General features: G+C 44.7%; 1 protein-coding gene across 1 annotated transcript in view; it reads right to left on the reverse strand.

The window, feature by feature from the left end:
• Nucleotides 1–17,062, reverse strand: part of LOC311152601 (PDZ and LIM domain protein 5-like) — a 79,677-nt gene extending 62,615 nt beyond the window's left edge. The window contains exons 1-2 of the mRNA XM_084203828.1: nucleotides 16,935–17,062; nucleotides 13,972–14,107 (exon numbers count right to left, since the gene is read on the reverse strand). Coding sequence (XP_084059954.1) covers nucleotides 13,972–14,067 — 96 coding nt within the window. The 5' untranslated portion in view covers nucleotides 14,068–14,107; nucleotides 16,935–17,062. The remainder of the gene's footprint in view (nucleotides 1–13,971; nucleotides 14,108–16,934) is intronic.
• Between the last annotated feature and the right edge of the window lie 3,268 nt (nucleotides 17,063–20,330).

The following is a 20,330-nucleotide window of genomic DNA, read 5'->3' on the forward strand; positions in this document are numbered from 1 at the left end:
TTTCCTGTAACTACACCCATAAAGCAAAAGCTGCCTGTATCCAGCCCTGCTTTTCTGATAACAGAAACCCAGTGCTGAGCACAGTGTACCCAAACTACATTCTGCAAGGACTAGCACAGCTCAGAAAAATGGGAAGGAAAAGGATGGTTACAGACCTGCAATGCAGTACTAATGCAATTCAAAACAAGCTATCCCTATAGCTACTTTTACCACCTCCTTTAGAGTCCAAAGCTCTTACCATTTGTCACTTGGATCTCTCTGACAAACATACTATATATTCACTAGTTTGGTACATTTTTTAGCTTGTGATTTTTTTGGTTCCCAATTCTTATTTCTTTTATTCCTATCCCTTCATTTGCTTTATTAATCCTAAACCCTGTTAGCTTCACAGGCAATAATGGATTCTGAACCGCACTTCTCTTAAATGATAACCAAGAGCAAAAGCTCCTGGTAGAATTATTTCAGCAGTAAGGCACAAGTCTTCAGGCTACGAAAAGGAAAGACAAAAGTTAAAGGCAGTACAAGCTGTGTTCTTGCAAAACTACCTTCCTCTTTCTGATAAAACAGTCAACAAACTAAAGGACTCAAACCTATTTAGCAGAAACTGAAAAAAATTGCACTAGAAAACCAACTCTGATTCAGTTTGAGTGGTTAGCTATCTTAAATACTGAAGTGAGGTTATTTCCTAATTCATAATGTCCATTGTTATGCACAATGTTTCCTAGAATTGACAATAACATTACTTAAATGTCATTGTGCTTAAGTCTAAACTATTTGCATGCCACTCCTCTCAAGTGTATGCCTTCCCAGAAGCACAGCAGTTACACATTCCACTATGCTCATCTTTATCCCCTCACTCTGAGTTATATTCTTCTTCATGAGGAATTCCCTCTTGTGAGGCCTTATGTCCCACACCCAGCCCCCTTCCAAGTCATACAGAAATTTCTCTCAAGGGAATGAGTCCCTGCTGCAGGAATAGAGGCTGATTAGGTAATCATCATCAGGGCAGAGCGGGACGGGAAAATCTCTACAAAACCCCATTTTGTGCCCTAGGAATACGCTCCTTGCTAAAGAAATGGAATTCGGAAATGGAATGTAGAAAGCAGGAATGAGAAAATTAGGACATGCAATTAAGAAGAAAAAAAAAGTACAGAGTGAATGAGTGGCAGAGCAGGCATTCAGAGTTAGCAGAAACACTGGAGGCACTCATCCTGTTGATGAGGTCAGGAACCAGTTGACGTCAATGCTAAGGAATCCAAAATCCTGTACTTCACCCATCTGCCTCCATTCCCAATGCCAAAAGTATTCCTGACGTTTGTTTGCAAGGAGGAAGCAGTGGGAGAACACCCCAGCAGTTTGGCCTTCCACAGTGGTAGGAGGTTACAAAGTAAAGCATCAACACCAACTGGTTTGCCCTAACTCCTTCCTTTGACTGCTGTAATCAGAGTTTCCTGTGAGCAATTTCCAGTCATTTTATCCCACACCATCCAGAACAGACGTATGCACTGATCTGGGCTGTCAACTACAACAGCAGCAGTTTTCATCAGTTCGGGAATCAAAATTAATTAACGCAATTTTAAGTTTCAATGATCAGCAGTTTGTACATTTTAAAGCTGAAGTGGAGATGTGTCAATGGAGGAAAATACTCCCACAGAAGAGCTACTACACTGGCCAGTGAGTTTCACATTCCCTCTGACGTACGAGGGATGGCGATACTTTTATTCAGAGAGATAGTGCAAGAATTCAAACCTCCAAGCTTTAAGTGCTCACCTCATGGAAACCATCTTTAGGTTTTCACATTGAAAGTGAATTGCATTTCTAGACATTTACACAAAATTTGTTCTTTCAGTCAAAAACACCTACTCATCTGTATTTTCTTCATAAGCTCAATTATTTAACCAGCAGCTCAGAAGTTTTACAAAGCTACCCAAAAAAGGGCATGCTCTGAGGGTAGTCATCTCTAGCTTAAAAATTATAACTTACGCAATAATTGCATACTGCAAGGAGAAAAGGGGATGGAGCATCTCTACATTTCCAGGGCAAGAGTTAGCACTACTAAAGCACTTGATTTACTGATGGAATTTGGCTGTCTGGTAAAGGCCTGTTTCTATTTGAGTTCTCTGGATGCCATGCAAACATCTCTGCTAGTCACTTCTCTTAGGCTAACAATCACGGCTCATGCATCTTTGAGACAAAGTAGAAAGTTGTCTGCGAAAGGTCACCCGTCTCCTCCAAGCAAGTCTGTGCTTCTTTCTTCCTGGTAACAAGTCTGAAGAACCAAAACTGCAAGGTGCTGAGCCATGATGTACATTGACACAGGCTGAGCCTTATGCAAGAGTCATCTTATAAGAACAACTTATATGCCCACAACTGCACTTTTCCTTGAGTGTTTTTCCAGTGTCGAGGCCTGGGTCATTAGCATTTACAGGATTACAATTGATTTGCACAATGCCAAACTAATTTAATTTACAAATTACACTCTCAAAGGAGATTCATGTAAGCCCCAGCTACAGTGACTTTCGATTCTAGCCAGCTGCCAAAATATGACAGCTGGAAAGTGGAGAGAAGAGAATGTATTCATAGCTGACAGAAGTTGTTATTTAATAAGCATTCAGTGGCAGTTTTCACAGCTTAGTATGCTGACAGATATGTCCTAGCAAGTCTGGCTTCAGCACTTCTAGCCTGTACTGTCCCCAGGTATCTGCCACCACGGTGCCAGCAGACCCAGCTCCCGTGGCCAAGCCTGTTGGGCTGAGAGAACCTCTGCTGCACCAGTCCCATCTACTATCCCAGCTTAGGGCACTGATGGAGGAAGAACTTCTGTGGAGTTAGCTTTAAGCTCCATCACAAAAATGCAAGCACAGGTTTTCTTCTGCCAACCTTCTTCAGCCAGTGAGTAGCACTGACAGGAGTAGGGGCCAGTTCACATCCAAGAGACCTATTTGGTACTACATAAGCTTATTCCCACTTTTGAGAGTTCCAATATTTAGGGGCCTTCCTCACACCTCTCAGTGTTATAAGAAGATTTAAAGAAGACAGGAGCTCAGGCAGCCAGGTAAGATGCCAGGCTCTCTAACCATTACTGCTTCCTTTGCACAGCTGTTTATGGCTCCTGATGACTATTTACATTACACTTGATCAAGTCATGACTCCAACAATCAGTCCCCCACGAAGAACTAGTGCACCATCCCCCAAGGGTTAACTATATCCTGAATCTATATTTTGGGGGTTGCCTTTTAATTTCTAAACAATTGCTAGCATACTACCAAAGAACATTCCCATTTGGTCTCAATTCAAAATACTGTGATTTGATGAGCAGCTGCAGAAAGCCAGCAGAAGAACTGTCTGAAATTCAACAAAGGCTTTTGCAGGGTCCATGCACCAGCACAGACTGGGGGCTGATCTGCTGGAGAGCAGCTCTATGGAAAAGGACCTGGAGGTCGTGGCAGACACCAAGCTGTCTGTGAGCCAGTAGGGTGCCCTGGGAACCAAGAGGGTCAAATGGATCCTGAGCTGCATTAGGAAGAGCATGGACAGCAGGTCGAGGGGAGTGATCCTGCCCCTCTGCTCAGTCCTGATGAGGCACATCTGGAATGCTGTGTCCGGTTCTGGGCTCCTAAGGACAAGAGAGACATGGAGCTCCTGGAGCAGGTCCAGTGGAGGGTGACAAAGATGATCAAGGGATTGAAGCATCTCTCAAACCAGGAAAGACTGAGGGAGCTGACCAAGAGGGGACCTCACCAATGTCAGAAACTGATGCACAGGAAGATCCACATGAATGTGAGGAAGAACTTCTCTACTGTGCGGGTGACCAAGGACCGGAACAGGCTGCCCAGAGAGGTTGCAGCGTGTCCCTCACTGGAGATATCCAAGAACTGTCTGAACCCAATCCTGTGCCACGGGCTCTGGGATGACACTGCCTGAGCAGGGACACACTGCAGTCCTTTCCAATCTGACCCATTCTGTAATTCTATGAATTTATCAGGAGGTCTTTGACATTTAAAGCTTTACAAGGCTACTATTTCCCTATCGGTCTAACAAAAGCAAGCCCAACCTGACTTCCACAAGCTCTGTGGTTTGCAAATCTCCCCTTTTTGTTTGCTCTTGTCCCTCCTTTTAAAGGCATTAAGTAAAGAAACTTAGAACAGCACAGAAGGTATTGCTCAGATACACATGCAAATTGTAGACAAACAATCCCATGAACCTGTCACCCCTTGTCTTCCACAATGTAATGCAAAGTCTAAAACCACAAAGAAAAGAGGTAGAAAACACTGGACTCAAAACTACACCTGGCTTGTCATGTATAAGATGCACATTAAATAGACAAATCTTTAATGGCTGATGCACTGTAAACTTTGAGATTGAGCTGCTCGGCTTGGTAGAGGGAGCTTTTGCACAGCAAAGCTGCTTTTGTTTTTCAAGGCTTCTGAACAAAATGTTCTATAGCTAGCATTTCCACCAAAGTGATACAATCTTTTTAATAAAAATACACCTTTGTGCGTGCATTTTTTTCTATTTACAGCATTTTGCCTTGGCTCTACAGAATTTCTTTTAAAAAAAGCTCAAATGATATTGCTACCAATACAGCACCACACTTACAGACACTTGGATCATTTTCTCCACAGCCTGAATAAATTTTGGATGCAAGATTAACTAAACATAATCCAATTACATTCATAAATATAAAAGCTAAATAAACAACTAAATAAACAGCTAAATTACCCTCCTGAAATTTATGCACTCGATGTTAATCCAGGCTTAGCATCTAAATCACTAGTCAGGTCTTCAAAAGAACTATGAAATAATTAGCGCAAACTAAAATTTTCTGCTGCCTTCCCAGGACAAGTGCTTCACATTGTTTTATTACTTGTCAGGGAAAAAACTAGATACTGAGTTAGATCATTCCTTAATATAGCCCAGGATAAGTCAAACTTCTTTCATATCCAGTTAACATGCAAACCATTTGACCTTTCCAACAGGACTACCAGAGACCTGGCAAGATCTACTTTTTAGCCTATGGGACTTCACACAAGGCATTACATTTTACTTTAGGGCTTTGCTACAGGCATAGCTGACAGCAGTTGCAAGAGTTCATTCGTTCAAACACTTTTAACTACCTCTTGCATTTACATCTACTAAGCTTAACTGTTTAAGCTGAAGTTTCAAATAAAAAAGTAACTCAAAATGAGAAAAAACTGTAATACTATTCCATAGTGGTAAAATATTATGGACTATTCCACTTGAAATTTTCTGGTCTACAAGTCTCTCTGCTCTGTGGCCACTTACCCAGTAGTTTTGGTGTAAAGTACAGTTTTAAAGCTCATTAATCTGCTTTAAGGGTGTGTATCATGATAAGAACATCAACTTACTGCATGCCATTTTGTCCCCATACTACTTCTCTACTCGGGATAGCACAAACAAGCAGCTACACAAAACTGCACTGGTGTCTTGAAGTGACAAAAGATGAAAAGCTGCTGCGTGTGGGACACTACCTCAGTTGTTGCTGGTGTTTCAACACCGACAAAGCTGAAAGGTGAGCAATGAAAGAAGCAAATAAATGGGAAGAGGGAGGGAAGCCATATCTGCTCTTCTGAGAAAAGACAGTACCTCCCTTTGCAAATTCAGCCTGAGGACCTCACACAGCAAGGGAACGTGAAGAGGTACTTCTGTCATACTTTCACTGCTGTCACCACCCTGAAGACTTGAGTCACTCAAACTCACAGAACACAGGCCTTAGCAGTGGCCTCCATCCCTCCTGTCTCTACTCTTGTAACAGCCACCTGCAGAAGCAAACTAATTTGACAAAACACTGGGCTGAGGCATGAATGAGGCTCAACAAGGAAAAGTTCCTGTGCTTGGGTCACAACAACCCCATGAAGTGGGCAGGCTTGGGGCAGAGTGGCTGGAAAATAGCCTGGTGGAAAAGCACCTGGAGGTGCTGATTGACAGCAGCTGAACATGAGCAATGTGTGCCATTGTGTGCCAAGAAGGCTAATGCATCCTGGCTTGTGTCAAAAACAGCGTGGCAGCAGGACCAAGGAAGGGAGTGCACCCCTCTACTCATGACTGGTGGGGCCACACCTTGAACCCTGTGTCCAGTTTTGGGCCCTTCATTACAAGAATGACACTGAGGTGCCAGAGAGTGTCCAGAAAAGGGCAAGGGAGCTGATGAAGGGTCTGGAGCACAAGTCTCATGGGGAGCCAGGGGGGTTTAACCTGGAGGAAAGGAAGCTCAGGGGGACCTTATTGCTCTCTACAGCTACCTGAAAGGAGGCTGTAGTAAGGTGAGAGTCAGCTTCTCCCAACAAACAAGAAGGACAAGAGGAAACAGCCTCAAGTTGTGCCAAGGGAGGTTTACATCGGATATATACAAAATTCTTCACCAAAGGGGTTATTAAGCATTGGAACAGGCTGCCCAAGAAAGTGGTTAAGAAAGTGGTTGAGTCACCATCCCTGGAGACATTTAAAAGATGTGTAGATGTGGCACTTCAGGACATGGTTTAGTGGTGGACTTGGCACTGCTGAATTAGTGGTTGGACTCGACAATCTTATAGGACTTTTCCAACCTAAATGATTCAACGATTCTATCCCTCATATTTGTTCAAACTAACCTCAGCCTCAATTTTCATTTTTTATGACCACTGGCAGGAAGAATATCACCTTTCCCATATTTCCACTGCCTTAGGCATATGAGAAACAATTTTCTCTCACACTTTCCCTTATATTGGTAACATATGAAATCTATTCTCAAAAAGTCAAAACAAATAATAATTAAAAAGAAAAAAAGCCAACAATGTTATCTCCTGGCTCCATACCAAAGCCAAACAAACAAACCTTTCAACACCATGTCTCTTCTCACAATGCCTTTTGATAGCCATCGGCCAATGAATAATGAGAAAAACAGTTACACTAAAAATAGCATCTCCAAATGGTGGGGAAGTCGACAGAAGCTGTCAGGCCTCCAGGGCGAGATACTTGCAAAGAAAACATGCCTAATATTTTGCAGTTACTATTCAATAAATGCTCCTGTCTTTTGGCCTCTGGAAGGACTGCCAATTTTGCATCTGCTCTGAACATCTAATCAGAGTTTATTTTTTCACTACGTCTGTCTTTAAGAAGTAGACACTGCAAACAAATACTTCAGCTTTTCCATCATGAAATATTTAGCTTATATTCCTCATACTGTAACTAAACCGTCACTTATAAGGGAAAAAAGAAGAACCAGCATTTTTTAATGTAAAAAGAATGTGCTCACACATAACATCAGACATCCCTCAGCTACAAACTCTTTGGTTCATTTTTCTCCCAGTACAGCCACCTTTGGTGGAATGACATCAGCAGAGGAACTGATTTTTTTTTTTATTTTCTTCCTACTCAGTCTGAAGAGGCTGTCTAAGCAATAAGGTCACAAACAGAACAAGATGCAGACACTTTTCTTACGCCTCTTCTCCCCCACACCCTCCCTTCTTCCCAAGCCCACACACCAGTGCTGGTCTGTCATTCTTTAAACCACACAGCAGAATAGACAAGGGAAGGAACACAAACGGTCAGAGGAAACAGCCCTTTTCCCAATTTTCAGCACAAAGATGTCAAACCATAGTGAGACAAGAGGCAGCCAGGAAATAACATCCGTACCAATGGATCTTTCTTTCCATCTTTAGGTTAAACTGAAGAGCTCTCTAAAGACAGTTGCTTACAACTACACTAACTGAAGCACCAGCCAGCACTCTTAGGACTTTCTCAACATTTGCTCATATTAAACTACTTGTGCAGCTGGGAACTTTGTAATCATCCAAAGGAAAACCTCTGCTCCTTCAGGACTTGGTGCACAGAGGATGTAGACTTTGGCACTGGTAGCTCATTTTGTCATTGTCAGTATATTTTTCAGTAAACCACGTCTTGTTAACAACATTAAACTGAACAGAGTAACACTTCTTGCTTGATATCTTGGCAAATCCCATTCACTTCAAAAGCACTGATAGCTCCTGTAAAATACAGCATTTGCTGCCCCAGGAGCAGCATCAGCAGGTACAGGCTGTGATGTCCAACAGCATCCCTGACCTGTGTCAGGAAGTTAGAGAATTACAGAAAGGTTAGGATTAGAAGGGATGTCTGGAGAGCATCTAGTTCAACCCTGCTGCTAAAGCAGGCTAACTTGTGACAGCTAGCACAGGATTGTGTCCAGGTGGGTTTTGAGTGTTTCCAGATAAAGAGACTCCACCGCCTGTCTTAGCCTGCTCCAGTGCTCTGCTACACTTGAAATAAAGAACTATTTCCTCATATTGAGATGGAGCCTCCTGTGTTTCAGTTTGTGTCTGCTGTCCCTTGTCCTGGGCACAGTCAATGTCTTCTCCAGGTCCAACTCTCTTGAACTTCCCTCAAAAAGTGATGCTCCAGTCCCCTAGTCATCTTCACAGCCCTTTGTTAGACCCCCCCCAACATTTACTTGTCTTTCTTGTACTGAAGAGCCCTGAACTGGGCACAGCAGTCCAGATGCAGCCTCACCAGGTCTCAGTACAGGAGCACAATCACACTGCTCTTCCTAATGCACCTCAGGATACCACTGATCTTCTTGGCCACTAAGACACACTGCTGGCTCACAGAGTTTGCTGTCCTCCAGGACCTCCAGGTCCTTCTTGGCAGAGCTGCTCTCCAGTAGATCAGACCCCAGCCTGTGCTGGTGCATGGGGTTGTTCTTCCCCAGGTGCAGGACCCTGTATTAGTGCTCTGCTGAACTTCATTATGTTCCTCTCTGCCCAGTGCTCCAGCCTGACCAGACCTCTCACTGAACGGCAGTACAGCCTACTGGTGTGTCAGCCACTCTTCCCAGTTCTCTACCACCAGCAAACTTGCTGAGGGGACACTCCATCCCTCTGTTCGGGTCCCTGATGAATAGGTTGAACAGGACTGTACCCAGGATTGACTCTTGGGGAACACCACTGGCTGCAGGCCTCTAGTTAGACTCTGTGCCATTGATCACAACCCTGAGCTCTGCCATTCGGCCAGTTCCCAATCCACCTCGGCTGCAGTAGTGGAAAGCCTCTTCAGCCGCATTTTGTGCAAACCATCACAACTCGGTAACAAATCAACCCAGCACACCAAGCCAGCAGCTGCCAGCTAGGGTTTAGTTAGGAGCTCTCAGCAGCTTCCAGGATGAAGCGTAAAGTTACTGACACAATTATCACTGGCCAGGCCAGCAGTTCTAATGTTTCTCTCCTATTCACATACCTGCTTGAAAGACTATTTCCCCAGCCCTCCATTAAAATAACGTACTTCATACTTACACAAAAATTGATTTTACTGGAAATGACACGTACAGCTTAATAAAATAATTCACACAAACACAAGGACAAGAGGCTCAGTCAGTCAAAGTTGACATGCTCCAGGTCCACTCAAAACATCATTTTCCTTTATTGTCTTCTCACTATTTTCACACATATTAATGACCTCCCAACACCAGCATAAAGAATATCAAGATGCTCGTGTGGGAGGAATACTGAGCAGCTAACTTGTTGTACTTGCACATTCCCTACTTCATCCCAAGGTGGGCTGCTCTCCCACCTACTCCTTGAATGTACTGTTTGCCAACAGACTTATTATCAGGAGTATTCTGTAAACTATAAGCTTGTAACTTCAACACAAAAACATCCTTGAAACAGCTGAAATAATGAAAACTGAGAAAACTGCAAAACCAAGTGGTTATTTCTGAGGCAGGAGTGGTGTTTGTTTGTTTTGGGTATTTTGAGGAAGAAAAGTGATCAGTGAAGCAGAAAGGAGCTGTGGGAAACACACTGAAAGAAGCTGCAGCAGAAAAACAGAGCTGTCAGTCAGGTGAAGCATTTCGACACGACTGTATTCCATTTAATTCCTACAGCAAGAGAAAAACAAACAGCAAAACATCTTCTGAAAGACAATAGCTAAACTTGTCACCAGGATTCAACAAGAAAGTAACTTAAAAATAGGAAAACATCTGATGTATTAGCATTAGGTGGGAGGGTATATATTGCCTACAGACTACATTAATCTTCAAACTATAGCTTTGCTTGAGTATTTCCTTATTTCTTGTCATAAATATTGCCATAAAACAGAGAGAAGTACCTTTTAGAGACTACATCACAAAAATTTTGATAAGCTACTAACATGTCAAGCACACATTTGGAACAAGTATCCAAACTTCTCACAGGTCATCCCAAAATAATGAATACATCATCAATACCAAACACCATTTATTTCAGCCTGCAGAGGACAGCAGTTTCAACAGTTCCAATGTTAGTCATGCTAACTGAGATTATTCTGACTTTTTTAAAGAAGTATGGGGAACTAATCAACTCACCAAAAAGTAAAGCAAATATAATATTACTTCAAAGTTGAAAGAAGCATAGGTAGTTTTAAAAGCTACTGTGTTGAACTTAAACAACAGAAATGTAGGAGATATGATTAACCCCAAATTCTGTTAATATAGAATGTAGCACATCTGAGAGCCACTTCATGAATCCTACCTAGCAATATACTGGAGTACTTTATTTCCAAAACTGCATTTGTTCCTTTCATGGAATAAGAATAAACTCCCGTGCAAACAAATCTTGTTCTCATCTCCTCTAGATTTCCCTTTTCTTAATTTTTGCATCATAGTATAGGTCTTGAAAGAATAAGGACAACAGTTGCTTCTTTAATTAATATAAACCACCATAAGGAAACAGTAAGAACGGCAACTCAGAATAATCTAAGTTTGCACACCTGGGCTCTAGTAATTTCGGTATTCATCACTGCAAGCTAGCTGCTCACAGTTTGCAATATCTCGTTACACAATTGCCACCTCAGAAATCACTACCTGGAAGCCCAACAGTACATTTACATGTGGCAGCCTGAGCCACTTGAATTTGTCTGCTAACAAACCTCAACCCACCCTTTATCCCTTACAACTTTCAGAGCAACTTCCTTCCCACGGGCCCTTGCTTCATGGGAACCACACCGCCCATCACACTCCCACCACCCTGCAGCAGCTTCCCAGCGTTAAATTCCTGACCTGTGCCATGGCACTCTGCAGGGCCCAGACAAGTGCCTTCACCAGGCAGGGAGGAGGACTGGGAAAAGTCACCCTCTTGAAGTCCAGCCAGAGGCAAGTTGATGAAACAAGTGCCACATGCATTTGTGCTATATGGACATGTATACAAGTCATGTATGTACACATAACTGTGTCCATATATGGTATATACTTACACTGCTATGTGCAATAACCATCACATCACGGCAACCCCAACGTCATGTTTACTGCTTCCCATGAAATGTGTACAGCTGTATAATTCAACATAGCAACTTTACAGCACTCAGCTATAAAAATGACTGACATTACCCTGCAATAACTGTTGCTATTGGTTATGAAGTTCTGACTAGTCTGCAATACACTAATTGATAAAATATCAAACACTACCCCTGAACTAATGTTAATCTTAGCTGACCATAAGAATTTCAACTGAAGGACACAAAACAGGCTTATTTTACCCTTCAGAGGCAACAAGTAATACACCCATTAAAACTGTATCCTGTCCAAACTCATGCAACTTACTAAAAACTTTCTTTGAGGAACTGTGAGATCTTAATTTGTTCAAATCATTAGTGAAGAGACTAACTTTTCAGATAAGCATCTTTAGATTGTATTCTCTGTGTTTCATATACTACACTTTATTTAAACCTAATTTCAAGGAGTTTAAACTAAAGCAGGAAATTGCCCCTCAGCAGCCCAACATTCATCTTCAGCATCTAGAGGACAAATTAAAAACAAAACCAAACCGAAGAGTCCTCCTTGCCAAAGAACATAATTATGCTGTCTCATTACTGTTTTGCTGAAATAATTTAATTAGCAGCCTTCAGATACAGGAAGGAATTTATGCTACATCAGGAAAAGAACGGCTTGGGGGGTGAATTGTACACAGTGTTCTAGTATACCAGGAACACGGGTGTTGAATTCTTCCAGTAAAAACTATCGGGCCAAAGCTGGATTGGCATACCAGCACTAAGCCTTTTTTTTGATCCAAAGGAGGGGGGGGGGAATACAAAAAAGGCACCAGGCAGTCTAATACTTGCATACTTTCAACTGCAAGTAGGAAGACACAGTGCAGGAGTGGTGCTGAGGTGGAGATTGTGCTTCCCCGCCCATGCACAAATTAAAGCTCCAAAACCACAGCAGACCCTGTCTTTCATTATATTCTGCTCTTGCAGGCACTGACATTTGTCATTAGGGAATCCCATAACTGAGGCTTTTATAGGTAGCTCTTGAGGCCAATTCCTCCAGGCTACGCCATGCGACAGCGAATTTGATTCCTGCAATAAAGTTGTAGTCTAGGCTAATTCCAACATATGTTTCCTCTTTTAGATGGGAAGCCTGCTTACAGCAGGACTGCACTCTAGATCTCCAGGATAACAGAGGCCTGTACAAAAAAAGTATTACCCTTTCCCAAAGGTGGTTGTTTCACATGGCTGACTGCCTATAGCGCCTAACTGCTCGTCAGTATCACCCACAAGGACCCTGTGCAGGCAAGCTCCCGTACCTTTGTAAATCCTTGTCATGAAAGCCCTTGTACCATCGAATCAGTAGAGTTCCATCCACATCCCCACTTCATACTTCTCATTAGTGTACAAGTAACCAGCTACTGAACAACAAACTGAATTACAGTTCAGCTTTAAAGTCCCTGCAATCCAGGAACAAACTGCTTTTCAACCCCTTATTGTCTCAAATACTAACTGTCCGAATCAGTACACAAGCATTTCTACAGCTCTCCAATCTATTTTAGTCATATAAAAAGAATTTTTCAGAGCCAAACTGTACTTTAATTTCACCAGCATAATCCACCAGTCGATAAGATAAGCCAAGACTAAACGAACTGGAAGGGTTTGAAACACTAGTTAAGATTAGCTAAAAATATCACCATGATGCATAAACCCAAATAGAAACCTGCTCCATCTCTCAGGGCAGTATCAATTCTGCCATCCCAACAGGTGTAAAAAATAATTCATCTTTGTCACTAAACTCCATGAAAATGCAGAAGGGAGAGGAGAGCTGTTGACAGAGGAGGGGCCACTTGTATATAAATGACTCCACCTGGCTAATCAGATTTAAAGGTGTCAGGGTACAGAGCCATTAAAAACCCGTCCCTTCACCCAGAGATTTCCAATGATCCTAGAAATTCAATACTGCAAAGTTTGTCTCCATATTCTATGTGCAAAGTGCTTCAGCCATCTGCAAAAGGCTTTGAAACTTAGCCCACAGCGAAAGACAAGCCTTCCTGAAAACACAGTTTTAAAGTAGGAAACTAGTTAGACAGTGCTGGGTACAAAGATCATATTTGTTTTGACTTAGTTCCTTAAATCCTTTGAATACCAGTTCAGAGCACATACTCTATAAAACACTCATGAGAAACTGGCAAGTTCACTCAGGCACATATTGATGAACTGCTATTTACAACTACTGTCATTTAAGTACTTTTTTATTACAAATGGTAGGATTTGTAATAACAGACACCACAAGATCCTCGAGCAGCTAAGAGCTGTTGAATAAACAAGTGTAACACGAGTGATTTTCCCCCACTGCTTGCCATTTGAAATGCACAGGCTCAGCCCAGCAAAGTAAATTGCTTGTTTCCTGTCAGCCTTCAACCTCCGCATCTCTGTTTTCTGGATGGGAACAGGGAAGGGAATCCGAGGGTAATTTCTTTTGTTACTTGAATAAACAAATGCAGATAAAACAACCATTTCAAATGAACAAGTCCTTCCTAAGCTAATTTTCTTGGAGCCTTTAACCAATAAAGATTTATTTTCCCCTTTCTATCCCTCACTCCCCGACCCCCAACAGTCCTCCACGCCACAGGGCAAGTAGAGCCCCAGTGTCTATAATTAATGGCTTTGTCTGAAGGCTGTGGGTTGGCCACAGCATAACAGATACCCACATGCAGGAAAAGAAGCAAATGCACTTACTCGAGAGATAGACAGAGGCACATTGAAATCCTTGCCCCCTTGAAGCCTGAAACCCCAGGGAGCCGGCCCGACCAAAGACACGCTGTAGTTGCTCATGATGTTTAGTATTCACGGACCAAATCCAAAGAACTGATGCCTGCAGAAGAGGATTAGAGATTTAGTTTAAAGATGATAAAAACAAAAGGCTCTGTCTGCAATTTTGAAAACCTTCTTTCTTTGGCTGTATTCCCCTGCCCCCAAAAGAGCCAAAAACCCCACACCAGGTCTGTCACGACTTGTGCTTTTATTCCCCATATGTTGTTTCCCTCCATGGCTTAGGAAGAAACAGAACTTGGAGAACTGCCGCTGCCAAAATGTTTGACAACTACTTTTCACTAACAAAACACTGTGTGGGGCAGGGGTGGTAAAACCATCCAGCATTAAAGCTCAGCTTAAAAAAAGTCAATATTGAGACAAGCATGAATTGATAGCATCCCTAAAACCGAAGTATGGAAGACATTAGCACTACTAGCACATTCATTTCTAACAAAATTAGTATCATATGCCGCCCTGTCATCAGCTCAAAGCTTATTTCTAAACACAACAATGTCAAAAGCATCACAACTTTGCAGTTAGTCATACAAAAATAACGTCCCTGTGATTTTCTTATTTTATAGCATAGCTTCCTAGTGGCAGAACAATGTCACAGATGAGACAGGTATTAAAACCAAACCTCGAAATGAGAGCCGTGAACTAAAGCAAAATATCCACAGTCACATTTTAATGCTGAGGAAGCAAAACCCAAGCGTCTCCCTCTCCACAAACGTGGCTAACAAATTACCTTTAAAAGGCAACTGAGATATTTAAGCGCTGTTCAGCGTCAAAGATAAGGGCTTCAGTTCCACCTCAGATAAGTAATGTTACAGTGACATCTTAGGTAGTGGATGCCGTCTATTTTTGTATAGTTGGAGCCCGGCAGGAGCACACCAGGGCAGGCTGGTGTAAGACTACACCGGGGCACAGCCAGATTCCATACTCATATAGGGACATTTAAGGTGGACCTTCAGCCAAGCGGCAGCAGGCGGCTGCAAACCCCACCAAACTCTGAAACGCCCGGTTTTAGCTGTTCGTACACTGCAGGGGGTCACGTTAGTTTCTCAGAGGCGGTGGGTTTTTCCAAATGCAGCCCACCCACAAGGAGCGTGAGAGCAGGGCTGTCGCACAGCCCCCATCGATGAAAGGATGTCACTCCCCAGGAGAGTCATCCACGACGCTCGTTTTTGGGTTCACCTCCCAAAGCAGCAGAAATACACTGCCCAGACTTTTTTCTAAATCAATCTTTATTCACACCGATGGCCACTCAGGTAACCAGAGCAAGGCTACTGGCATTAGACAGCACGATATTATATATATATATAAGGAATACATATATATATATATATATATATAAAAGGAAGCAGAATTTGGAGCTTGCACCAGAGGTGCCAGGGTAACTGGGCTATTCCCAACCCAGCACTGCCTGCTGGCATTCAGCAAAGGGGCAGCTCTGACCCCAGGCGCTGACTCAACCCACCCTTAGAAACCTCGACAAGCACCAATGAACAGAAGGGGAAGCACACAAGACTGAGCTCTCATGAGGCTAAAGAGGAAGAAAAGTACCCGCCAAGTTCGAGCTAGGATTCTTAGGAGGCTTGCTCACCACTAAAGCGAGAACTAAGTCGTTTAATTGCCCTCCGCACAGAATTCTCTTAAAAAGAGGATCTGAATTAGTCACAGATTTGTTTCTGCATTAAAATACACATTCTGTTCACTCCTGCTAAATGAAAACCACTGCAGCGACAGGTCACTGTAAATTATGAGACTGCAGAAAAAGCAAAACACATCGACTGACCAGCATACAGTGTGGTTGTTTCACACAGGTGAGCAGGCTTTACTGCCAATTGAAACTAAAGCACCTGTGTAGCTTTTTTTTTTAACTGAGCATCAACCAGATTACACCTACAGACCCATGAAGAAAATGAATTCTCTTAGGAATTGATGCCATTCTTTTTCACTTGTACTAACTAGAAACAGGAGGGAAGAAAGTGCGCGCTGAAATACCGTGCATCACACTCAGCATCACTCATCTTTCCTTTCTCAGCCCCTTAATTCTGGTATATCTGCATCTCTAGCTTGACAGATACGCCAGGAAGGAACGGCAAACAAAGAAGACCCGTTCCGAGTTTTATTTAGTAAATTTCTTAAAATGTGCCAGGGCAATAGCTAAAGGGAAACACCGCAAATCACCAATCTCGCTTCACATACGAATCATTCTTCAAACAAACCAGCTAAGGGTGAAATTGTGCAACTTTCCTTTAGGCAATCAAACGCTCCGTGGACCCGCGTCTGGAAGGGGGAATTTCGAATCCCCGCCGAACTCCGGCCGCACCGCAGCCGGCCCGCAGCACCCAGCGGGGCCCTCCTGCCCCGGGCGGCCGTGCCGGAGGGACGCCTCAAGCCCCCGTACAGCCCAGCAGCCCGCTCTGCCCACCTCCCCGGGATGAGCAGCCGACGGGCAGCGCAGGCTGAGGACCAGAATTCCCCCCAGGAGCGCTCGGTCCCGGTTCCAGGCGCTCCCACAGCCCCAGCCCCTCGAGGGGCAGCCGGCGTGCAGCCCCGCGGGTGCCCCAAAGCCCGGGCAGCGGGGCACACCGGAGCACCGTGCCCGAGCAGCCCTACGGGCACGGCAGCGCTCGGCTGAGGGCGAGGAGCCCCGCAGGTGTCCCGCAGCCCGGGCCCCCTGAGGCGCTGCCCCGGGGCCGGGCCGCACCCCCGCCGCACCCCGGCCGGGCGCTCCGCCACCACGGCAAGCTGCGCGCCCTGCTTACAGAAGTTAAACGAAAACAAGCACGGAGGAGCTTTACAAACAGCGCCCAGCCGACGGACTTTTTTCCTAATTCCCCCCCGGTTATCTTCTGTTCGCGTTCTGCCGCCCCGGCACTCACCCGGCGGCGCGGCACAGCGCGGAGAGGCGAGGACACCGCAGCGCGTCTGCGAGGCGGCAGCTCCGTCCCCCCGCTCTTGTTTTCACTTCCGTCTCCCGCCGCTCCTCCCCTGGCCCGGCCCGGCCCAGCCCTGCCCGGCCGCCACGGGACGGGGCTGCGGAGCGGGGCAGGGGCCGCAAAGCCCGCGTGGTGCCCAGGTTTGCCGCGTTGTTTGATTTGTTTTGGTTGGTTTTTAACAGGGGAGCGCTCCCTTTCGCCCCGCTTTGATTTACGCAGACGCAGCTGCGGGCGCACCTGCGAGGCGCCAGGGCGAGCGGGAAGGGGCCGCTGCCCGTGTGCCCGTCCTGAGGGATGGGGTGCGCTGCCGGGCAGGGATGGGGGGAAGCGGCGGGGGCAGCCTGAAGCGGAGCAGGAGAGCCTACGAAAAAAGGGAGTTTGGCTGATTTAATGTGAGGAATGATCGGGATGTACTTGCCCCCTAAGGACATCAAAGTGAGGGAACGGCGGCGAGGCAGAAGAGCTGTTGGAGCTGACAGAAGGCTGGCAGAAGAACAAACAGGTATAGAGTAGCCATGCATAAGATCTGTTCCGAAATTGGAAGGGATCCGCCAGAAATTAAGGTTTCTGGCACAGCCTCGCTGTAGGAGTGAGTCCATTAAATGAAGCAGGTTCTAAGGTGATGCTTGATGAGATTGTTATAGGACTAATTCTTTAACACGAGGACTGTCCAGCTGGGAATGCAGCTGGGAATCCGTGGAGCGGGGCGGGCGGGCTGGGACAGCACTGCTGGGCCTGCCAGTGCCAGCCACGGCCGCTGCCTTGGGAGAGGCAGGAATAGGGCGAAGATGAAAGAGCAGTGGCGCTCCGGAGTCACATTCAGCTGCACCTCCCGGCTTGGTGAGGCTTGAGGTTCCTGCCAAACTTCACATCCGACAAGAAGTCATTACAAGTAAAAATGGCTGTGAAAGAAATGTGCATCTAGTTAACAGCACCATTATCAGTACAATTCAAAGGATTTCAGTACCCTCCTCAAGCATGGATTTACTGTGGAGAAGGAGTGCAGAAGAAAGATTTAAATTCTTATTCATCACCAATCAGCACAACACGCAGTCCTCATAATGGACAGCCCTGCCTCACCCTTCTGGTCCCAGAGCACTGTGCCCAGCTTTTACTGTCACTTGCACAGCCCTGAGCCTGATTTTGGCCCTGCTGTGCCCATTGCCCTCACAGGCTACCCCAACCAGGTGCCCTCAGGCTGGAGCTGATGCTAGGTTAGAAGATCTGTGCCCTAGGTGCCTGGGTGTGCATGAAACCGGGACCTGTCCCACCCTCTGAGCCCTTGCTCAGTGAGCCTTAACAGGGGTATTTTAACAGTGTCCCACTGAGCTGTGGTGTGTCTTTAACTAGGACAAATGCACCTCAAACAGCATCTCAAAAGAAAAGCATCTAAACCTCCCACTACTGTAGCCAAAACAGTTTCAGAAATCTTCCTTCCTTAGTCTGCTCTTTTCCTATTAAGTCTCTCCAATTGGGCAAAACTAAAGAGCCCTGTTACGCAAACAGACTCTCACATGATTTTAATTCATAGAGGTAAGAATTACCCAACAGAGGGATTTTTCACTGTGTCACAAGGGCTGTAGGTCACTCTCAAGCTGTTTTATTTATTAGAGTAGAAAAAGCTCCAGGACCCTATGCCCCAGTGTGACTCACATATCTCCAGTGTCAGCATGTCCCTGTGCTGACTGCTCGGGTAGCAATCTGCTCAGCTCACCATGGCACACAGCCTGTGGTCCTGCTTGATTTTACACTTTGACACGTTAGTGAAAAACATCCTTTTCCACTTCAGTTCTCCCAAAGCCTTCAGCTTTTCCTGTTGGAGAAGTAGCTTGCACATGCAGCATCCCAAGACAGTATTACATCAATTCATCATGACCGAAGAAGGACATGCAGAGTGACTTTTGCTGCTTGGTGTTGCCGCAGGTTTCAGCCCCGGCAAGCCTGCATGCAATCTGCTCCATACCCACCCATCGCAGCAAGGCTGGTGCCACTCCCAGCTCAAAGCTGGCAGTCTCATCTCTAAGTCCGTCATCACTTCTCTGTGGCGTGATCGGTTTGTAACAAATGAATCTGTTTTCCTTTGCCTCCAGAGACAGGGCACGGGAATAGAGGCAACTCATTAGCTGGAGATCGCTCCATTCTTGGTCGCTTTTCAAATATTCTCCTCTTTGAGAGAAAGCTTTTCATTAAGATGAATAGCAAAATTTGAGATAGTAAGTTGAGCAAGAAACCTCGGCAGCAGCTAGAACTGTGGCCTGCCTGTTCTTCCTACCCCTACCGGATTTTAGACAGAGCTTGCATTTTCCCCTCAGAACAAGGAAGGAAAGAGTCTGGAAATTAATTAAATGCAGTAGTCAGCTAGCCAGGCAGATACAGCCTATGTCAGAATTACTCAGGCACTTAAGTTTCCTTTAAATGCTAATGAAATGCCTTAGGTGCCAGGTAATGGGCACTGCAAAACTGACAGAGAATATCACCTGCGGTGGTGAAGTAGAAAAAGGTGTTTGTAAATGGGAAAAGTAGCCCATAAATTATGAACAGATTAACAATGCGCAGTCGAATTATTTTTAATTAAACATCACTTAATGTTACATTACCTTTCTGTGTGCTAAAGCATTGAACTACAAGCTGTGCTTTTACTGCATTGCTACTTTCACTTTTGCTTTTCTTCCAAAGGTAAAGCTAGTGTAAATATTTACATTCAGCGTATAACTGCTGTTCAGCAGAAAGTAATCCTCTCTCTAAAGAGGTTAATGTGCATATCATCTAGAGCATAACAGCTTATTTCCAGTTCCAGGATAGCTCTGCGGCCAAAAAATACAATAAATTAGATAATTTCTATGTGTTTCTGAGAAGCAGGAGCTGCAGTCAGCTTTTGACAGGGCAAGCTATTACACTTGGTCACAGTGAAGCCCAAACCATCTAGAACTGGTATCACAGAAGAACTTTTTCTGTTTGTTTGGTGTTTTGTGGTTTTGTTGTTTGTTTTGTTCTGTTTTTCTTTTTCCTGTCCCTGTTTTGGAAAGATAGCCTGTGCTGAATTGCATCCTCTCTCATACATCCTGTCTACCACAATAAGTCCAGTTAGTCCAAAGACTTCTTCGCGTGGGAGGAGCCATCTGGTTGGGCAGAGTGGCTGGCAGGAGGTTCAGGATCCAGCCAGCCGGGCAGCTACACCCACCCAATTCACCTTGGAACGGTTTTGTCAGCCAAAAAAACCCTCATGGTCGAGTTTTCTCTTACTTGTCACCTTTTTTTCTCACCTCTTAGAGCACTTTTCTCCCCGCAGCTGTGCTGGCCATCTTCACCACTTGTCATCAGCCCATTTTCTCACTGAGC

The sequence above is a fragment of the Fringilla coelebs genome, assembly GCF_963513975.1.
Source record: "Fringilla coelebs genome assembly, chromosome: 4".
Classification (NCBI taxonomy): Eukaryota; Metazoa; Chordata; class Aves; order Passeriformes; family Fringillidae; genus Fringilla; species Fringilla coelebs.